Here is an 18,306-nt window from a genome sequence, read left to right as displayed (position 1 = left end):
GGTGATACACAGCAGCCCATTTTCCTTCCTTGCACCCTCCCACACACTCCATAATGTTCCTCTCCTTCATCTCAAGAGACACAAAAGCTAAATTCTTAGCTGAAACTGCTACTGGGGTGTACAAGACTCGGATGAATCTGCTACTGGGGTGTACAAGACATGTCTCTAATAAGGTGGTATTCAAGCGACAGTTGACAGATAAAAATGTAACTGAAAGAAATGGCTAAAAAAAACCCCAAAAGTGCACAGAGGTCTTCTGAGGAAAACTGAAGTCTTGAAAAGTTGGAAATAAAGTGGCTTGACTAGGTAACAGTTATCTTTTTGTTTTTCAGGCTTTGAACCAGAAACATACTGGGACCGTATGCATCTCCTCCAGGAAGCAATAGCACACAGGTATGTACAGGGCAGAATGACTGAAAGATTCATATCTCCCTGGATAATGTAGGATGAACTCCTGAATCGCATGGGTTCTATGCCATCTGCTTCTCTGAAGTCTGCTTGTAGATTATCAGATTAAAATATAACAATAATGCCTGGAGGTGGTGGGTGCAAGGGGCAGGTAGATAGTGTTTCAGCCTGTCACTTGTTAGCAAACCATACTGTCTTCCTAGGGAGGGCATTGCCGTTGGAAGGTGCCCTGTTACTCTAAATTCAGAAGCAGTTAGACTGTAGGTAGATTTCTTTCTGAGAAGGGACAGTTACTTCCTTCACATGTACTTAACACAGTCTTGAGCTGGATGACAGCCAGTGACTGACAATTGGCAGGAGACTGGGGTGGTAGCTGTATGTTAGAGGTTGGGCCCAGTTTAAGAAGGAATTGTTGGAAACATTGAATACCGACCTAGCCTCACCCCTTTGTGTGCTTGAGGTGCCAGTTTGTTTCATGGTGTTGCTGCCAAGGTCTCTCTTCATGACAGAGAGACTGCCTTTTGTAAGGGCCTTTAGCCTGGAAATAATCTTTCATTAGCTTAGAAAGCAGGAGAGGAACAAGTATTCTGCAAACAGCAAAGAACTTTCAGGTGAGCTGCTTGCAGTTCTGTGTGGAATATTGTCCAGCATAAAAAAAAAAAAAAAAAAAAAAAAAAGGTTACAGCTTGAAACATACCCTAGGAATGTCTGACTATCACTCTTCCCTCATTCATGTGTAGCTGCCCCATTTTGTCAAGAGACTGCTCAGTGCTCTCCCGAACTGAGCTGCTGGTGCTCTTGTTTCCAGCACAAGTTAGGACAGAGTTCAGGATGGGGTTACAAGCTTCCTGCTTAGCAGGGGCCAGACAATATTTGGAGAAACTAAACTCTCTTCATCCCTTTTCCCCTTGCATTCAGGCCATTAGAAAAGGGAGCATTTGTGATAGTGGAAGGTTTTCCCTGGTGCCTTTGCCTTGGGCTGAAGGAATCCTAGGTGGAGTGGCACTTTTTATCTTGTGGGGGTTTTTTTGTTTTTTTTTTTTTTTTTATTCCCCTGGTGTTTGTTTTTCCAGATTTGGATTTGTGCAAGATAAATACTCAGCCTCTGCATTCAACTTCCCAGCTGAGAACAAGCCACAGTATATCCATGTCACAGGTGAGTGATATTTGGCAGGTATTGGGGTAAGGAGGAGGCTATTCTAAAAAAAGAACCATTTTACATGCAGTTTGTTTTGTGTCAGTGATGTTGGTCCTCACGATGTCCCTAGTCAGATGACAAGTAGGTGTATTGGCCAACACAAACCAGAAAACTGGAGAGGCAGTATGAAAAGCACAAAATGTGGCTGCTAATCAGTGGCATTGGTTTGAAATCTTGCTTTATAGTGTCTCTGAAACTTTTATTTCCAGGAGATGGAGAAATTAAAAAAAAAAACAAACAACAAGGCAGAGCTTATTCCAAGTGCAATGTAAAGTGTGTATCTATAGAAGCTAGAAGGAGGGAAGGTACTGGAGCAAGTTGGTGCTGTGTTCTTGTGCTTAAGGTCAGTTGTAGATGCATCTCTACCCATACACACAGTGTGGGAGGTAGATAAAGCATTTAGGATCCACTTGCTCATTATTATTCTTCATAAATATTGGTGATCTGTCATCACTGCTAACTAAGCTCCATGTATGGCATATTATGGTCAAATAACTTCGTACGTGCAGAGGGGTTGCTGAGACATGAAGACAATGACAGGAAGAGAGCTTCTGGAAAACTGCAGAAGAGAATGGAAATTGATGTGAAGGTAGAAAGATGGGTCAGAGCCTACATCTCTGCTTCATTCCCTTCTACCAAGAGAAAGGCAAGACAAAGTGTGCTCTTTTCCAGTGCTGTAATTTGCAGGAAGAGGTAGATGTAAAAGCAAAGAAGGAAAAGCGTATCCCATTTTATCTTGCTAACAGACAATTAAAGGAAACCCAGTCCAATTTCCTTTTCAGAATGTAATGAGTCAGCTACCAGTTGTTGGGACTTGGGTCTCCCTAAGACTAAAGCCCTGTCTGTTTTCTCCAGGGACAGTGTTTTTGCAGCTACCATATTCCAAGCGGAAATTTTCTTGTGGGCAGCAGCGACGCCGGCGCAACTCCACTAGCTCCACCAACCAGAACATGTTTTGTGAAGAGCGCATTGGCTACAATTGGGCCTACAACACCATGCTGACGAAAACGTGGCGGTCCAGTGCCACAGGGGATGAGAAGTTTGCTGATCGGTTGCTGAAAGACTTCACAGACTTTTGCTGGAACAAAGATAGCCGGCTTGTTTTGTTCTGGACAGATTGTCTAGATAAAATGCACGCTAGTGCTCCATGAAACAGGGTTGTATCTCTTAGGGAGACAGTTAGAAGCTTTACCTTGTGGCAAGGATGTAGAGGTGACGGATGACTGGAAAAGAGCCTCTTTGGTGGGTTCATCTTGAGGCTCCAAGAGGACCTGATCAATATTGCTGTTGATATTCAACAGAATTTGATTAAGTCCTTGGAAAAAGAATCTGAGCTGTTGGCTTGCCAATATCTATCACCTGACCTCAGCTTGGTTTCAAGTAGCTGCAGTCCTTGATTGCCAAACCTTCAGTTAGAGCAGAGGTAAAGGAGGAAGAGCAAATGTTTTCAAGGGCAGTTAGATTCAGCACAGAGGGTGATGGCAGCAGCTTTCCGTCACTGGAAATGGTTGGTGCCGTTTGCGTCTGATGTGCCTGACAGCAGCCTGCCTCTACCCCTTTTGAGGTGTGCCTGACTGTGTGAATATGTATGATAAAACGCGAGAGTCACTTGTTAACTTTCATACGTGTAAATAAGTAAAAATGCAAAAAGTCAAGTGACCTGATGTTTTGTTGTAATTCCAGGCAGCAGCATGGAATTGGGGAGTAAAGGAGAGTAATTGTGGAAAGGAAATACTGCTGCTTATGTCCAGTGTGATAATGAAATGCTCAGTGTTCAATGGCGGGGCTTTGTCCTTTCAGTACCCAGGACTTTCCATCTCTAGCTCTGGATTTAGGACAGTGACACGCAGCAGGAGCAAGAGGCCATTACTGTCCTGCAAGGCCAGCATCTGAGCCTAAGGAGAAACCAGGGCAGCTGAAAGCAAGGTGCTGCTGGTTGGAGGAGCAAAGAGGATTATGAGCAGGTTTTTAGGATGTGCATGCATGCATCAAAAAGGAGAAGCCCGTGCTCAAGTAGGTGGTCTTTGTCTTTGCAGAGAAAGCTGGGATATGGCACGTGGACTTGGCATGAGCCAGTTATTTAAGTGTGGATGCAGGGTGGGATGCAGCACTGCGGGGAAGGGGGCTGCTGGCTCCTGCTGCGAGATGGTTACTGCTGTGACCTGCCAGCCCTGAACCGGAGTCGGCAGAGAGCTGACAGTCACGGTGCGTTGCAGACCCGGTTCAGGGAAAATCCCAGCTGCTGCGGTTTTATCCCCTAAACTGACTCTGACTTCTCAGTCAGGAGACAGCAGCCACCTGGGAAGGCGGTTTGAGCTGCGTGGCTCTCCATTCGGTGCGCGGGAGCGAGCCAGAATTCCCGCTGCACGCCCGCGCCCCACCACCTGCACAACACCCTCCTGCGGCGGGGACACCTCGCTGCCGTCTCCCCACCGGCTCGCCACGGCGGCGGCCACGCCCGCGGCAGCTGCTCGGTCACAGCAGCCTCGGGGGGGCGGGCAGGGGCAGCCCCCGGCCCCCTCCCCCCGCCCATCCCCCTCCTCCCGGCCGGCGCCGCGCAGGGTCCCGCGGGGCGGCCTCCCCCGGCGGGCGGCGGGGGTGGGGCGGGCAGGGAGGCCCCCGCCCCGGCGGTACCGGGCCCGGCGCTGGGCCGGCAGGGAGGTGCCGGGGAGCTCCGGGGCGGGCTGTGGCACCCCGCGCTGCGCTGCCGCCGGCCCGGGAGGGGACGGCAGCCGGGGGTCCCCGTTCCGCAGCGGCGCGCAGGTATTTAGCAGCTTATCCCCATTTTGGCCGGCGGCGGGGGGGGGGGGGGTGTCCCCGGGGGCACCCACCGGACATCGCGCCGGCCTCCCCCGGGAAAACGCGTGACACCCGGCCCTGACCGCCGCTGGAGTTACGCTTGGGTGTAACCGCCAGCAGCTCTTGGCTTGTCCTGAGCCATTTTGGAGGACTAAAACCTCATTTATTTCACCTGGATGTCTCTGGTGTAAATGTTCTGGTAGTTTTAACCCGTGAGCAGCGGACGCGAAGCTTCGTGCCGGGCGGTGGGTATGTGGGTGCTGGCACTGGAGCCGTCTGGAGGCCCATGGCAGGGGCCGGAGCTGCCCCGAGGTGCCCCAGTGTCCCCAGCCCCACACACAGACCCAAGGGGGAAGCCAGGGCCCCCCCAGGTGCCGTGCCCCCCGCAGCCCTCCTGCTTTGGCCTCTTCCTTCAGCCTCCGAGCTCTGGGGCCAGCTTGGTCTTTCTGAGCTTGGTTTTCTCAACTGCAAACCTGGTGTGGCTTTTGCTTTAGGCCTAGTTTTATTAGCACTGTTTTGAGGTCCTCAGGCTGCTTTTAATAGCACTGTGAATTTCTTTACTTAAAAAAAAAAAAAAAAAAAAAAACACCAAAAAACCCCACAAAAAAGCATACCATAGAACCTAAAAATAGGAGATAAAAGTTTTTATCTAACCACAACTTTGTGCATTGCATAGAAAAGGCTTCCAACAGGACGTAAGGATGAAGCGGTTCATGGCCATGTTAAACAGGAATAAAAACAAGGATCCCCCACCTGCCAAGCTGCTGGATCTAGCAGGACAGCTTTGCCAGGACCTCCAGAGCTCGTCTTCTAATCTGGAGAAGTTGGTTGGGGCCATGATGGGATGCAAACACAAGATGTCTTTTCTCACAAACATCCACGTTGTCCGAGCTTGTGTGTTCATTCATATCCGTAACGGGCAGCATGACACAGCCTGCAGACTCCTGGAGGTAGGGCTCTGTTCTTCGTGGAAACAACAGTATTAGGAAAATAGCAATTAGAGCTGTTAGTGCAGACTTACTCCAGCTGCAGCACATGGAGTATTTCTAGCTGGTGTCCGGCAGTGGAAGGTGGTATATGTGCTTTGGTTGACCTGAAACATAGGATAAAGCCTTTGCTACATGCAATTACTATGAATCAGCCAAGGGGGAGAAGGTAATTGGGGGATTATGGGGTTGGTTGTAGTTTGTGAAAGCAGGATTTTTTTGTTCTCTATTATGGTGGTTCTTGGAGTTTTTCACTAACTTAGGGCTCAGGACATAGAAGCCTTGGGGCGGCCAAGTTTAGAGGGCTTGCCAGGATGGGAGAATATGAAGAAGGTTGGATGGCACCACTCAGGGCGAGGAGGTTTTGCCTCTAGATCTGGTAACTTAGCCCTTTTCACTGGGGAGAAGGCAGCATTAGACAGGTAACTCCCTGCATACATTATAGAAGGAAGGTGTACAGTAAGCCATATCCTTGCATAATGCTACCAGCTTTGTCAAACCAGTAGGAATTTCTGAGTAAGTTTTTAGTTGTTGAGGGTTTTCTCCTTTGTAGGAAACCTGACTGACTACCTGGGAAGGGTTTGCTTACCTACTATTTTGTTCTAGTGTTGCAAGGCAGAAGAGAAGGAGGAGCTGGTGCAACTTTGGCATGAGGTTCACTACCGGAGGGCTATGGAGAAACACCGCACGGATTTTCTGACACCACTGCAGAAATTCCGTTGCAGGAAGAGGTACTGTGGTGTGGGGAAACTGATTTCCAGCCCCCACCCCCACCCCTCTGTGGTAGTTAACAGATGCAGGGGGTAGAGATGCAGAGGGATCATTTTGCATCTCAGGATGGCTGCTTCTTGGAGTTGGGTTTTTCTTGGTTTTTTGACCACTTGTGACAATGTGAGAAAATTCCCATGAATGTCTCTTTTTGGGTCCTTTTTAATCCTGTTCTCCTGTGCATAGGAATCCACCACCTATTTCCCTTTGTCCTGAAGGTTTGAAGAATCGAAACTATTCAGATGAAGTACGCCAGCAGCTGCACAGGTTTGCTGCAGAGGTGACAACAAATCCAAATAAGAAACAGCGGGTAGGGTTGTGCTACGTCCAGTCAAGTCTCCTTGTCACAGTAAAGCAGACCTCTGCTATCAGGGGTCTATAACCGGTTTCATTCTAAATCCTTGTTTTCAGAAGGCCCAGTGGGGCTGGGCTTCCCCATATTTGATCTTTCCCTAAAGGTATCCTTAAAAAAATCATCAAGTTCATGTGAAATCATTTCACTTGCTTTGAACAAAAAGATCAGGGGAAATAAATTCCTCACTGGGCTTTTAACCATTCTAATTTTGTAGTGATTAGGCAGCAAAGCAGTCGTTTCTCAGAAGAGCTGTATTGCAGTGATAAAAAATTCTGACTTGACTGAGTTATAGCCTATATAAAATTGCACTTTGCTTACCAGAATATATTTTCCACTGACTTACCACACTAAATTCAAGAATTTCAAAACACAGCAGGCTGTGTTGATGTATGCAGGTACCTACCTCATTTGGACAGGGACAGATTTGTAATGAAAGTGACATGTGAATTCGTCCAGTAATCCTAGTTGATTGCTGCCTTGCAAGGTGAAGGCTTCAGACTTTAAAGTCTGCCTCTGTGGTGCTCAGTTTTTCCAGCACCCTTATCATATGAGGCAGGATGGCCTGGTGACTAGTTCTGCAATGTGAAGCTGGTTTATTTCTTAGCCTTTTCACAAAGGAGCAACGACTTCCATTTTTTCATTTCAAAAAACCACTCTGAATTGGGAGAATAATGAAGCTGCATAATTAAAGTCCTAAAAGGTCAGGATACTGTGATCACTTATGCATTAATTTCCCAATACATTCTTCATTTATATGATCTCATTATTTAGTAGTTTAATACCGCATAAATTTTTCTGTGAATGTGATACAGGTGTGTATACTGCTCACAGCTGTGGTAAATGCATTAGTGGTTATCCTACTAGTGTCATGTTAGCAATGTGAAGCTGTCAGTCTGTGGGAAGAGCGTGCTTGGGTGGGGTTTTACATGTAAATATAGCAATATAAAATAGCAGTACATGGTTTCCTATAGCAAACAAATGGACTTGGGGAGCAGGGTGGAATGTGTGTTTTCCAGCAACTCTTTTGAGTTTATAAATCAGTCTGCAAGGGGATCCACACAGACTTATCGGAGACCTACTGACAAATGTATCTGGATTTGAATGCTCTTTTGCTGGGCTGCTTTTGGATCTGAAGGGAAAAGCCTGATTATTTGGATGCGGTTTATTTTTCTCTTGATCTCCCCTTACACCTGGGTTTGCAGGAGGGATTGGCTCGGGACATGAACTTGCAGCCAATTCAGGTCTATAACTGGTTTGCAAATTACCGACGACGTCAAAAATCCTGCCTTCCTCGTGCGGAAAAGCTCAACAACTCATGTCCTGAGAGGCCTTTGACTTACCACACAAAGGAGCGGCAGGATGAAGAATCCTACACTCCACAAACTGCAGGTTTGTCTCTTCTGCTTTCTGGACACATCCTAAGCCCACTAGAAAAACCAGTTTTAAATTCCCTCAGAAAGGGAAGGATACTCCTCCAGAACAGCATCTATATGCTGATGGATTGAGTGGACATTGGAGGACTCTACTTCAGTGGAGTGCCTCATTGTTTGGCTAGAGGCTGTCACTCCACAGAAGGAGCAAACATTGGTAAGGTCTGTGCAAGGACAGGTGAAAAGAGATGCCTGTCTCAGAAGGGGCACCAAATAAATACAAATACACAGGAGGCAACGGGTTTTAGCTCTCAGATTCCGAAATCAGGGCAGTACTCCAGTAAAGTGCAGTATATTCATGCCCCTTAACAGAATCTTGGCCAAACTTCAGTCACGGGGAATAGGAGGGTCTTGCTGCATTTGGCAAATTAGACTTGTTTCATTGCTTTTTGGAGTAACTATTAGTGTTCCTTCATCTGCCTGGCCTGCACCTTTCAGATGGATCTTGTGTGGGCATCGGCTCTGAGCAAATAGAGATGACCCTCGTGCCTTGTGACCCAGGGTGGGAGCAGCCAGCTGCAGATCTGCATAAGCCTCCTGAAGGAACATATTTAAAGATGATGGAATCCAGGTGATGTATGAAAAAGTCTTTACAGTGACAGTTCAGAGATGAAGCAACCTTTAAACTTGTTCGTGGAACTGACTTTCGTGTCAGTTCCCAGGGTGACATCACTTAGGAGACTTGATCCCATAGATGGGAGCGGTCCATGCCCAGCATCAGACAGTCGGAGCATCTAGCAGTTAATCTCCCAACTGTCAAGGGCAGGATTCAGAGGTTTAGCTGGGGCATCCCCCCTCTTTGCAAAGCAATATGTCTGGCTGATTTATCATCTCCATTGTTACAGCTTTATGCAGAGCAGTGAGATGTATGAAGCGAGGACAAGCGAGGCTGCTTTGACTACTCACAGCGCTGAACAACCTGTAGCTTTTTGTACTGAGGCTATGCTGGAACCAGGAACCTGCTTTAACTCTGCTGTCCTGCAGCCCAGAGAGGGAGCAAGCAGTACTAATGCCAGCCCCCATCTGGATAACTTTTTCCTCTGCTCTTGTGGGTCCCTTACCTTCCCAGATGAATGCCTGGCTGCGTGGCAGGCCCCTTGCAGCAGCAGAGGAGACCCTGGCTCCATGTGGACCCCAAGTATAGAAGGTTAGTAGAACTGCACCCAAATCCTTGACCTTAATAGAAGCTTCTCTCCTCTCTGTTGTAAATATTCTTGCTCACTTACATGGCTTTCCAACGTCACGACAAATGAGAGCAGGGCTTATTGTGGGTTTGCTATGGGGTTCTGCTCTCATAGTAGCTCAATGAGAAAATCCATTGATTTAAAGTATTGAAGCAGTTATTCTTACCTACTCTTTTGCTTAAACTGTAACTGCTTCCATAAGATAGCGCTTTTCCAGCAAGGTGGGAGCATTTCCGTGCCCCTTCAGGTGTTGCCTGCTCACCTTGTCAGTTAACAAGCTTCTGGGTCATTCTTAAGAGATTGCCTGAGCAGAGGCTGGGAATTTCTTAACTGTGACATGGTGCTTGTCTTCAGGAACACATTCTCACTTTCCTTTCTCCTTCCTGCTACTCTCCCCTCCCCCCCCTCTTCCTGTCCAGTCTTGTTCAGCATTCCCACCATCTCTTTTCCTCTCCCTGTTCTTCAGAATAGCCTCAATAGGATATGTAAGTGACGTCTACCTGCCTTTGCTGTAGGTCTACAGAACAAAAAGTGCTGTGGCTCACCAGAGGCTGGGTGAATGTCGGTGTGTAGCAAGGAGGGGAGGAATAGCTGGGTCAGAGGGTGGAGTCATGTTGTCTGTCTTTAATATAAGCATTTATTTCAGCAGGTATCAGAGCTTCCTTGAGCAGAGTCCCTCAAGGTGGCTGTACTGAGGCCAGTTCAGGAGGAATCATTCAGCAGTCAGATTTAGAGGTTGAAAGCTTCATCCTTAGAGAAAGACAGCTAGGGACCCGCGAAACTATTCTTCCCCACAGGTAAAGGGAGTGGAAAGCACAGGGCTTCTTAAAGGCAGGAGTAACAATGATGCTGTAGATCTAGCCTTGTCCCAATCCTGCTGCTGAAGGGGCTTGCAGAAAGACTGTAATGATGCATCTCATTCCCAGGGCCTGACTCTCCTCGTGTCCATCATATTTTGCAGATATTTATATCTATGCACTGGAAATGGGAAATGCTGTGTAAGTGTATATGTGTTTTACGGTGGTGGCACAGAGGAGACTCGGGACCAGCCTCATCAGAAAAAATATGAATGCCTCTCTTTAAAGCAGGTTTAGCTTCTAAGCTATTTGCCTGTTTTTGATTCTGGGAGAAAATTGTAACCTATACTGATCCAGTGAGAGCTGATTCTGTGGGCTGGGTTGGTAGGGCCTGTACTTAATCCTAAAATAGTTTTTGTAGCTTCATAACCTCATGACAAGATTATTCCATAGTGCAAGCTTTCCAAATTGGAAGACAGAAAAACAGGCACTGTTCTGTCTTTCTGTTTTCTACCTGTAACAAGTGTTTCAGACTGCACATTTTCTCTGGGACTTGAGCTAAATTCACAGAATGCAAATCAAAAGAATCTGTGCCGTCTTCCGTATGTTATACAACTTCCATAATGTTACATAAAAATAAACACTGCCAAACAGACGAGGTTCCTTTAACTTACTGATCTGCAAGGCACAACAGGAGCAGTAGCCCCATTTCATAACCCTTCTGCTTGACACTGTCCAGCATTTGTGCTAGCACAAGGCTGTCAATAATATGTCAAAGTGGTAGGCAGAAGCAGTTTTATTCCCACTTCATAGATGAGGAAGCAGGGGCACGGAGAGGCTTTGTGGCTTGTCAAGCAGCAAGGGAGGGCAGTGATTCACTGCACATAAAAATTGGTGGGGTTTTGCCTCCCAGTTCCTTGCTAAAAACATTTCTGCCTTTTACCCCTATTTCCCAGTTGGCCTGGTGCCTACATTTGTTCACACTCATGTCAGACTCCTCGCTCAGAATTGCTGGAGAGAGCCCAGGTCCGGGCATTTTAAACCCACCTCAGTCTGTGTGGCAAGATCATGAAAGATCAGTAAGGCTTGGTGGCAATATTTTGGCTGGACTTAAAATTGCGTGTTCTGACTCTAGAGTGAGCTCATGTTTATTTTTAAAATATGTTCCATCAGTAGAAGAAATCTATGGTGAATGTCTCCTTGTTGGGTATGTCACTTCTGCCAGGAATCCACACACCCTTTATCATATTGCTGTCAGGGGCAGGACTTGCTGCTTTGTTGACACCTTCTGGTGAGGATATACTTACATGAACTCCATTTGTATATCCTGTGGAGTGGCCTGGTCCAGCTCTCTCCAAAACCTTGAACTTCCCAAAATACCAAAAATGCCACGGAACATCGATCTCTTTAGAAATGAGTGATCCTCAGACTGCAGTTTCATCTAGGGCCTTTTCCAGTTTCTTTCTAGAGAGCCAGGAGACTTTGCATGGGTAGGCTTAGCTAAGATCACGCCTCAGTGAATGGCAGTAAACAAGGATCACCTTTGTTATCAGGCAGAGCCCTCTAACACAGTCACTGGGTTAGGGAGAAGTGTTGTGTCACCGGAGTCCTGTTGAGCAGTAACGTTGCAATGAGCTTCACTCATCTGGGGACTGACAAAGGAGTCAACAGCTTAAACTGTAAGGCAAATGAGCATTGCTATCCTGGAAAGACAGGGCAGATAAGAGTAAAGCACAGAGGAGGAAATTACTTAGCCAAGGTCACCCATCTGGAGTGGACTTAATGTCTTATGTTCTCGCTGCCTTGCCAGCACCTCTGGCTCCCTGCTTTGTAAGTGCAGGGGTAGAACTAAAAGTCAGCCAAAGGACCCTTAATCTGCTTTGTCTTATTTTTAAAGGTGCTCACCTGGAAAGGACTTAGCCTGAAAGCTTATTAGAACAATTCCAGTTCATTTCTTTCATGGGCTTTTTTACAGTTGGTCCTACGCACTTGGGCTGTATCCAAACCTCTTATGATCTACAGGGCTGTGAGGTGGGAGTGTGAGGGGGAACCAGGCTGGAAGCTGACTGTCTCCATCTGCTCCTGCTGCCTGACAGGAGAGTTTGATCCAGCTAGCGAACTGGAAGTCCCTGTGGGACACCAAACAGATGCTCGCCTTTACAGATAGTGGTGTTGTATCCTCTTCGCTCCTTGAGCTGAGACAGGTGGAGTGTAGCCCAGCTAATGGTTCATGCAGAATGTAACTCTCTCATGCCTCCCATTTCAAAGAGAAGGGCACACTGAACTTTATGGAGCAGAAGAGACCGCATTTATGAGCCAGCACTTTGATTTAAAAAACATCGGTGCTGAGATGTTAGTTGCAGCTTACTGCTTCTGCCTGCTTTTTTGGGATTCCAGCTCAGAGTGCTGGGAATCCTCCTGCTGTTAGGCTCTCCCCTCTGGATAACCCAGCGTCGACACTGGCAGGCAGTGAGTTCAAAACGTACAAAAGGAGGCTACTTTTTTGCATGTTGCATAAATAAATTGCAGAATTTGTTCTTAAGGGCATTGTGCATGTTGGTGTAAGTGGGCTATGAGAAAGGATGGGACAAGGTCTTAGGTGGCTGTGGGGGTTGAGTCCATTTGTCATTAGTCAATGTGATTGCCTGAACGCAGCCTCCAGCAGAGGAGTCCGAAGACTGATTTTCAGAACTCAGGGAGCATTCCAAGGAAGGGCAACTTGGCGCTTGCCCTGTTTCTTCTGCTTTTTTTCTTACGCTCTGTTACTTGGCACCTTTGGCCTGGGCCTGTATGGCCATTAATACCCTGGGCTGTTCCTGGCAGCGGTACGGGCAGTGTTGTTGGAGTACAGATACTTTGAGCTGGTGACAAGGGAGAGAACATCCCATCATCAAGAACCCAGTGTCTCCTACTTGACTCAGTGCCCTGCAGACTGTGACCTCTTTTGAGAGGTTGGCAGAGCCCCCAAGGGAGGTGTGGATGGGGAAGCTGTGGCCCCAGACACTCAACTGGCAGTCTTGAAAAGCTCTAGTAAAATCATAGCCAATGTTGTGGCTATGTATAAAGGCACATGTTTATCTGTTTTGACTCTTAAGATCTGTGTTTTTAAAACACATTCCAGGAGAGAGACATTTTGGTAGACATCTCTTTGTTTATGGAGAATGTTCTGGGGGCATAAGGATAGTTGCAAGTCGAGATGTCATTCCTGTGTAGTGCTCCTGGTCAGGCTAGTCCTCTCAGTACGGAGTCTGTATTTTCAGGCCATAACAATGTGGAGAAGTGGGGCAGGTTTGTAAGCAATTTAACAGATCTCTGTTGAATGAATAGTTTTACCAGAAGCCCCTCTTGTCCTGCTGCAAAACATTACAGTAAGCGGCGAGTAGAGCATAAATACAAACGCATTTGTATATCATATTTTCTTCCAGTTCCTGTCAGACTGTGTTTGGCAAGCCTCAGTGCCCACTTGTTTCTGTACCCTACGTGGAAGAAAGCCAAGCCTGGGGACAACGCCAGGTAAGAGAACACACCTAATGTTCAGAGAAAGGAGCTTAGCCCTATACATGCTATCCAGCTGTAGCTCTCACACAGGGGATGCAAAACCTCACATCATATTTAGGATGAAACGTGTTTGATCTAAGCATACCTTTTGGAATCCATTTCAGAGCAAACTGGGCATTCCCTGAGTAGCATCCAGCAGATGCTAGGAGAGGTGGTTTTGTTGTTTTTTCCACTTGGATTGCTTATCAGACCCTGATTTTACTAAATGTGTCGTTGAAATGATGACCAAAGCAACCTGTGCATATTCAAAGTGTTATTTAAATTTTGAGCAATGAAAAGTTCACCTAGCACTGTGGAAAGAAGATATTGGTGATACCAGCAGAGTTCAAACTGCATTTTGGGAGCTCAGGTGAAACAGTAACAACAGGAGGATGGCTGCTTGAGGGTCCTCCCCTCTGAGGGGTTCTGCAGAATTTGACTGCTCTTTCAGACCACTTAAAATCTTTCATGTAATTTTCATTTCCAAGTCTGTGTTATTGATGAGGAACAGAGATTTTGTACTGTTTGGAGATGGCTGATAGCAGTGTACAGAGCAGTATTATAGGACATGATAAAAGAAGTTTACTTACTTAATCTGGATGCAGCCTGCATGTTTTCTTATGGTGATTTTAAGGCAGTAGAGAACAGAATTTAGAAATCTGGTGCTTTCAAGGGGATGGGAGCACATCATCTCTGAATTAGATGTTACCTAAGAACAGGACCCAAGAAAGCCCTATCAGAACTGTACCTTGAGCTATTTTTTGGCTTCACATGTGTTGGTCTACTGATCAGTCAGTCAGCATCCATTTCTGTCTCTCTTGCAGTATAAGCTGCTGGAGAAAACCTTTTTAAAAGAGATTTTGAAAAGCAGGAGACCATATCGGCTGGCCTCATTATAGGAAGCGGCTGCAGCTCTGAGGGCAGTAACAGAACCTCTTTTGAGCCTTTGAAAGCATCGATATAAAGATCTGTATCTTGGAAAGTGGCCTTTTTACCAGCCATAATGTGAGCCAGATGAGTAGGAAAGCTATGGGCATTAATAATGAATGAGCCTTTTCTAAGCTTTCCAGAGCGTGCAGTCTCTGTAGCTAGTTTTCATCTTGCTATTTTGCATTCTTGTACCGATTTTGCAATGGTATAGAAACATGACACTCAGTGCAGTGTGGGCTGGGGAGCAAGATCCCATGTGATGCTTGCAGATGTCAGAAGGGGATGTTTTCAAATCTTTGTAATAACTAATCAGTTCAGAAATTCAGAAAAGCAATTTTTGCATATCTTAATACGTGCTATAGAAAAAGGAAGAGCTCGAATGGGCATGATTTCACAGGATTCTACAGACTTCCTGGGCACTCTGTTTCTTGCTAAATCAACTTGCCCTGGGCTTGTTGCAGGAATATGCAGTTGTTTGGTTCCTATGTCTGAACCACAGGGGTGCAGATGTACGCTTCCTTTTGTCCACACATGACTTTCAATTTGGTTTTTGTAGGTCATGCATCCCATCAGAGCCAAAATGAGAGTAAAACAAAACAAGCAAACAAACAAACAAAAAGTTAATTCATTTTGGAGACATTTCTTTCCTTGCCTGAACAGAGCTCCCTTGTTCAGGTGATTGGTCCCTTAATTATTTCATCCTGGCCTTACCTTCTGATATTTACTTGCTTTTGTAGGAGCCAATGCCTTGGGCAAAGGCATTGAGAAAGGCAAAGGCAAGAGAAAAGGCAAGTGCTTTTCTCTGAATTACTAAGAGTTGAAGTGTGCACTGATTGTGCTTGATGTTTTTACACTCACGCCCTGTACAGATGGATTACTGTACCTGAACTTAAAGGGTAACGAGGACTCTGTCACTTCATGCATGCAGCCCTCACCACTGACGCTCCCTGTCATTGCAGTGTCTTGTGCTACTCTATATCTGCCCAACGGAGATCTTCTGTTGTGAGCAACTGCATCACTAAAGATCGTGTGTGGTGAAGCTTTGATTCCTTCCTGTGTCTTTCAGGTCCTGGAGGATCCAGTTGGTGACCCGTTAGCCAGTGACACGTTCTGGGCAGCATGGCTGCTCTTTGAATTCTCAGCTGGCAGAAGAATGTGACCAGCCTGCAGAGATGCTCAGTGTGGTCTGCACTTCCCCAGGAATTTTTATTTTTATTTTTTAATGAAGGATTTGACATGGAAGTAAATAGAGAGGCTGAGGTGGAAAGATGAAGGCCTTTTCTAATGGTTACAAAGTTTGTTTGAGTTACAATTTTATTAAGAATTTTGTAAAGGATAGAAGAAACCAAAGGTGCATTGTGGACTTTAGGTTTTTAGTGGAGCAGCCTGAAGCTGCACTGTAGACGCTAAAAATATCACGTTACTGGTTCTGTGGCAGTTACATGTTTCTACCCATAGCACTGGTCAGATCTGAGTCCTTCATTACATCATGAAGGTAAATGTAACTCCTGTATTCAAAAAGAGTAAAATTTAGTTACACTGCATAGCAGTGGATATTAGGTAACTTTCTCAGACCTGGAAAATATGGTCTCAGATAAGCACTGGTAAAATACTGCTATGTCTCATCTCCCTGCATTTCTGTCGTACTGCTGGGTATAACTCCTGGCGTGTTCCATACTCTGTAGTGCCGCAGACGACACAAACTGGAGCATGGCAGAATCATCAGTGCTGAAGTCTGTGTTCTTGCAGGACTGGGGGAGGGCATACCTGCGCTGTTGGTACTTAATACCACCTGTATCTCAGATTGCCCAGGAAAGAAGGATGAATGGAGGAGGTAGGAGCTGCTGAACCCTCCTGATCAGTTTTCAGTCCCCAGGTCTGGATGGACTGAAGCTGCCAAGGCAATTGTGTCACCCTGCGGGCGGTCTGCGGCACTCTGACACCAGGCAGCGGCAGGCGAGTGCATCCTATTCGCACGAGTGCCCTGCAAAGCAGCGTGAGTTGCGCAGACTCAAGTTTCCTACACAACTGTAGCCACGGTGGGACTAATCCTGTATTTGGCTGAAGGCTGCTTGCTCCGTGGGGGTAAGCTGTTCCACTGCAGCTCTCCCGGGGAGCGTGCACAGCTCTGTTCCTTTTGCTCAGTGCTTTTCCTTACTTAACCCAGCCCCAAAGCTGCCTGTTACACTCTGTCTCCCACTGCATCACGCATTTTCCCTCCTTGCTTTCGGAGACTACAAAGTGAATTGTGCATGAGAGTGTTGGGGCATGCAGGAGGAAAGCAGACCCTCGGTGCAGGTTTAAAACTCACGCTGCAGGTCACTGGGCGCTCCTGTGGGGTTTTACCCAAGCACTGCTGCCGGTTTTTCAAGAAGGGGTCACCTTTGCCTGAAGATTTAGGTGCCCCCAGTGCCTTTTGTAACGAAGTTGGCAAATAAAGGTTGTGAATGACTTTCTCCAGGGTTGGTTTTTCACGGGAAGGGTGGGAGGCAGTACATCCGCACGGGGTGCTGCGTTGTGTATGAACACCGGGCGCTGGCTGCCCTGGGCGCACGTGTGGCGCTGTACTGCAGCGGCTGTCACTTGCAAGGCCCTTGCCTGGTCGCAGCTGCTGTATGCAAGGCGGTGCTGCCCGGGGGAGGACGCGCACGGGTCCGTGCCTCAGCTGTGGGGCCACGCCGGGCTGCAGGCCGGGCCCCCGCCGGCCCCCCCGCTCCCGCCACAGCCGCCCTCGCTCCGGCCGCCGCCGGGCCCTTCCCGCCTCCGTGGCGGCCGCGCGCCGCCTCCCTGCTCCCTCCCCATTGGCCCGGCGCGCGGTAGCAACAGCGACAAATATATCCTGCCGCTTCCTGATTGGTTGCCGCGTCCCGCCGAGCCATAGCAACAGCGGAGCGGGCGCGCGGCGGCCGTTGGCGGGCGGGAGGCGCGGCGAGCGCGCGCGCCTGGCCTGAGGGAGCTCGGGGCTCGGTGGGAGAAGCGGGGACCGAAGCCCGACCCTCGGGGGCGGGAGGCTGCCGTTACCGGCGCTGCTGCCGCCGCCGGTAAGCGAGAGGTAGGGCCGTCCCCGCCACGCTGTGTAAAAGCCGTTTACTGGGCCTTTGCGCGGTGAGGGGCAAAGAGCTGCGGCTTCTTCGCGGCCTGTGGTGGAAGGAGACACTCGTGAGGCAGCCAGTGGAACGGCCTCCGTGCAGGAGCAGTGGCACGGTAGCAAGTCACACTGGATCTCTTTGTATGAGATCTCACATAAGATAATTTATTCTTCACCCCTAATGATACGTGTTCCTACAATTACTGTTATTTAGCCAGTCAGTGGTATGTACTATGTGGGGATGAAGATTACATTTCCCTGCTGTTGAAAATGGATGTATCGAAGTGAAAAAATGATGACTCTCTTTACAATGAGATGTATTTTCAGTTCCTTTTAAAAACGTAGTGCTGTTCCCTGCCAGGGAAAATGAGAAAGATTAACACTAGCTGTATTGGAATTTTAGATACCCGTCGTTCAAAGTTAAGTAGATTATTTTCTAAGAGAACAACCCATGCTAGGGAATGCAGGTATTTTGGTTTTGCAGATAACTGACCTTTGTTCTACCGTTTTAACAATACCAGTGTCCTAAGGCCTTGAAAGATTTTTTTAAATAGCTCAAGAACACAGTTGTTTCGATGTTCTAACTAAAAAGAAGAGGTTGAATTCACCAGAATTCCTAAGGAGTGCTATAACCGGTCTCTTTTCCAAACCTGAATCTGAAAAAGGCTTTGCAGCTAAAGCAGAATTAAAGCTTTTTCACTTACACTTAATGAATTTAATTTCCAAATTTGGCACGGTTGTTCTCTGGAGAACAATTGCATTTTCTAGGTCATTTCCCAGATGAAATAACTTACTGCTTTTCTGGAAATTTATGTTAGATGACTCA

General features: G+C 47.2%; 2 protein-coding genes across 10 annotated transcripts in view; both read left to right on the top strand.

Annotated features, from left to right (window-relative positions):
• DEPDC5 (DEP domain containing 5, GATOR1 subcomplex subunit) overlaps positions 1 to 3,261 on the top strand; it is a 47,365-nt gene extending 44,104 nt beyond the window's left edge. For all 9 annotated transcript variants that reach the window (XM_055705110.1, XM_055705082.1, XM_055705101.1 and 6 more), the window contains 3 exons: positions 333 to 393; positions 1,482 to 1,564; positions 2,462 to 3,261. In XM_055705110.1, coding sequence (XP_055561085.1) covers positions 333 to 393; positions 1,482 to 1,564; positions 2,462 to 2,757 — 440 coding nt within the window. In that variant the 3' untranslated portion in view covers positions 2,758 to 3,261. The remainder of the gene's footprint in view (positions 1 to 332; positions 394 to 1,481; positions 1,565 to 2,461) is intronic.
• Positions 3,262 to 3,888: 627 nt separating this feature from the next.
• On the top strand, positions 3,889 to 15,450 carry ANHX (anomalous homeobox). The gene is given in 10 exon segments (XM_055705135.1): positions 3,889 to 4,369; positions 5,082 to 5,355; positions 5,998 to 6,122; positions 6,346 to 6,469; positions 7,717 to 7,903; positions 8,383 to 8,515; positions 8,790 to 9,091; positions 9,775 to 9,925; positions 13,351 to 13,441; positions 13,444 to 15,450. Coding segments are annotated over 9 exon segments (1,476 nt in total). The 5' UTR covers positions 3,889 to 4,369; positions 5,082 to 5,106; the 3' UTR covers positions 13,558 to 15,450.
• The last annotated feature ends 2,856 nt before the right edge of the window (positions 15,451 to 18,306 follow it).

The sequence above is a fragment of the Falco cherrug genome, chromosome 1, assembly GCF_023634085.1.
Source record: "Falco cherrug isolate bFalChe1 chromosome 1, bFalChe1.pri, whole genome shotgun sequence".
Taxonomy (NCBI): domain Eukaryota; kingdom Metazoa; phylum Chordata; class Aves; order Falconiformes; family Falconidae; genus Falco; species Falco cherrug.
This window is presented reverse-complemented; position numbering and strand designations above follow the sequence as displayed.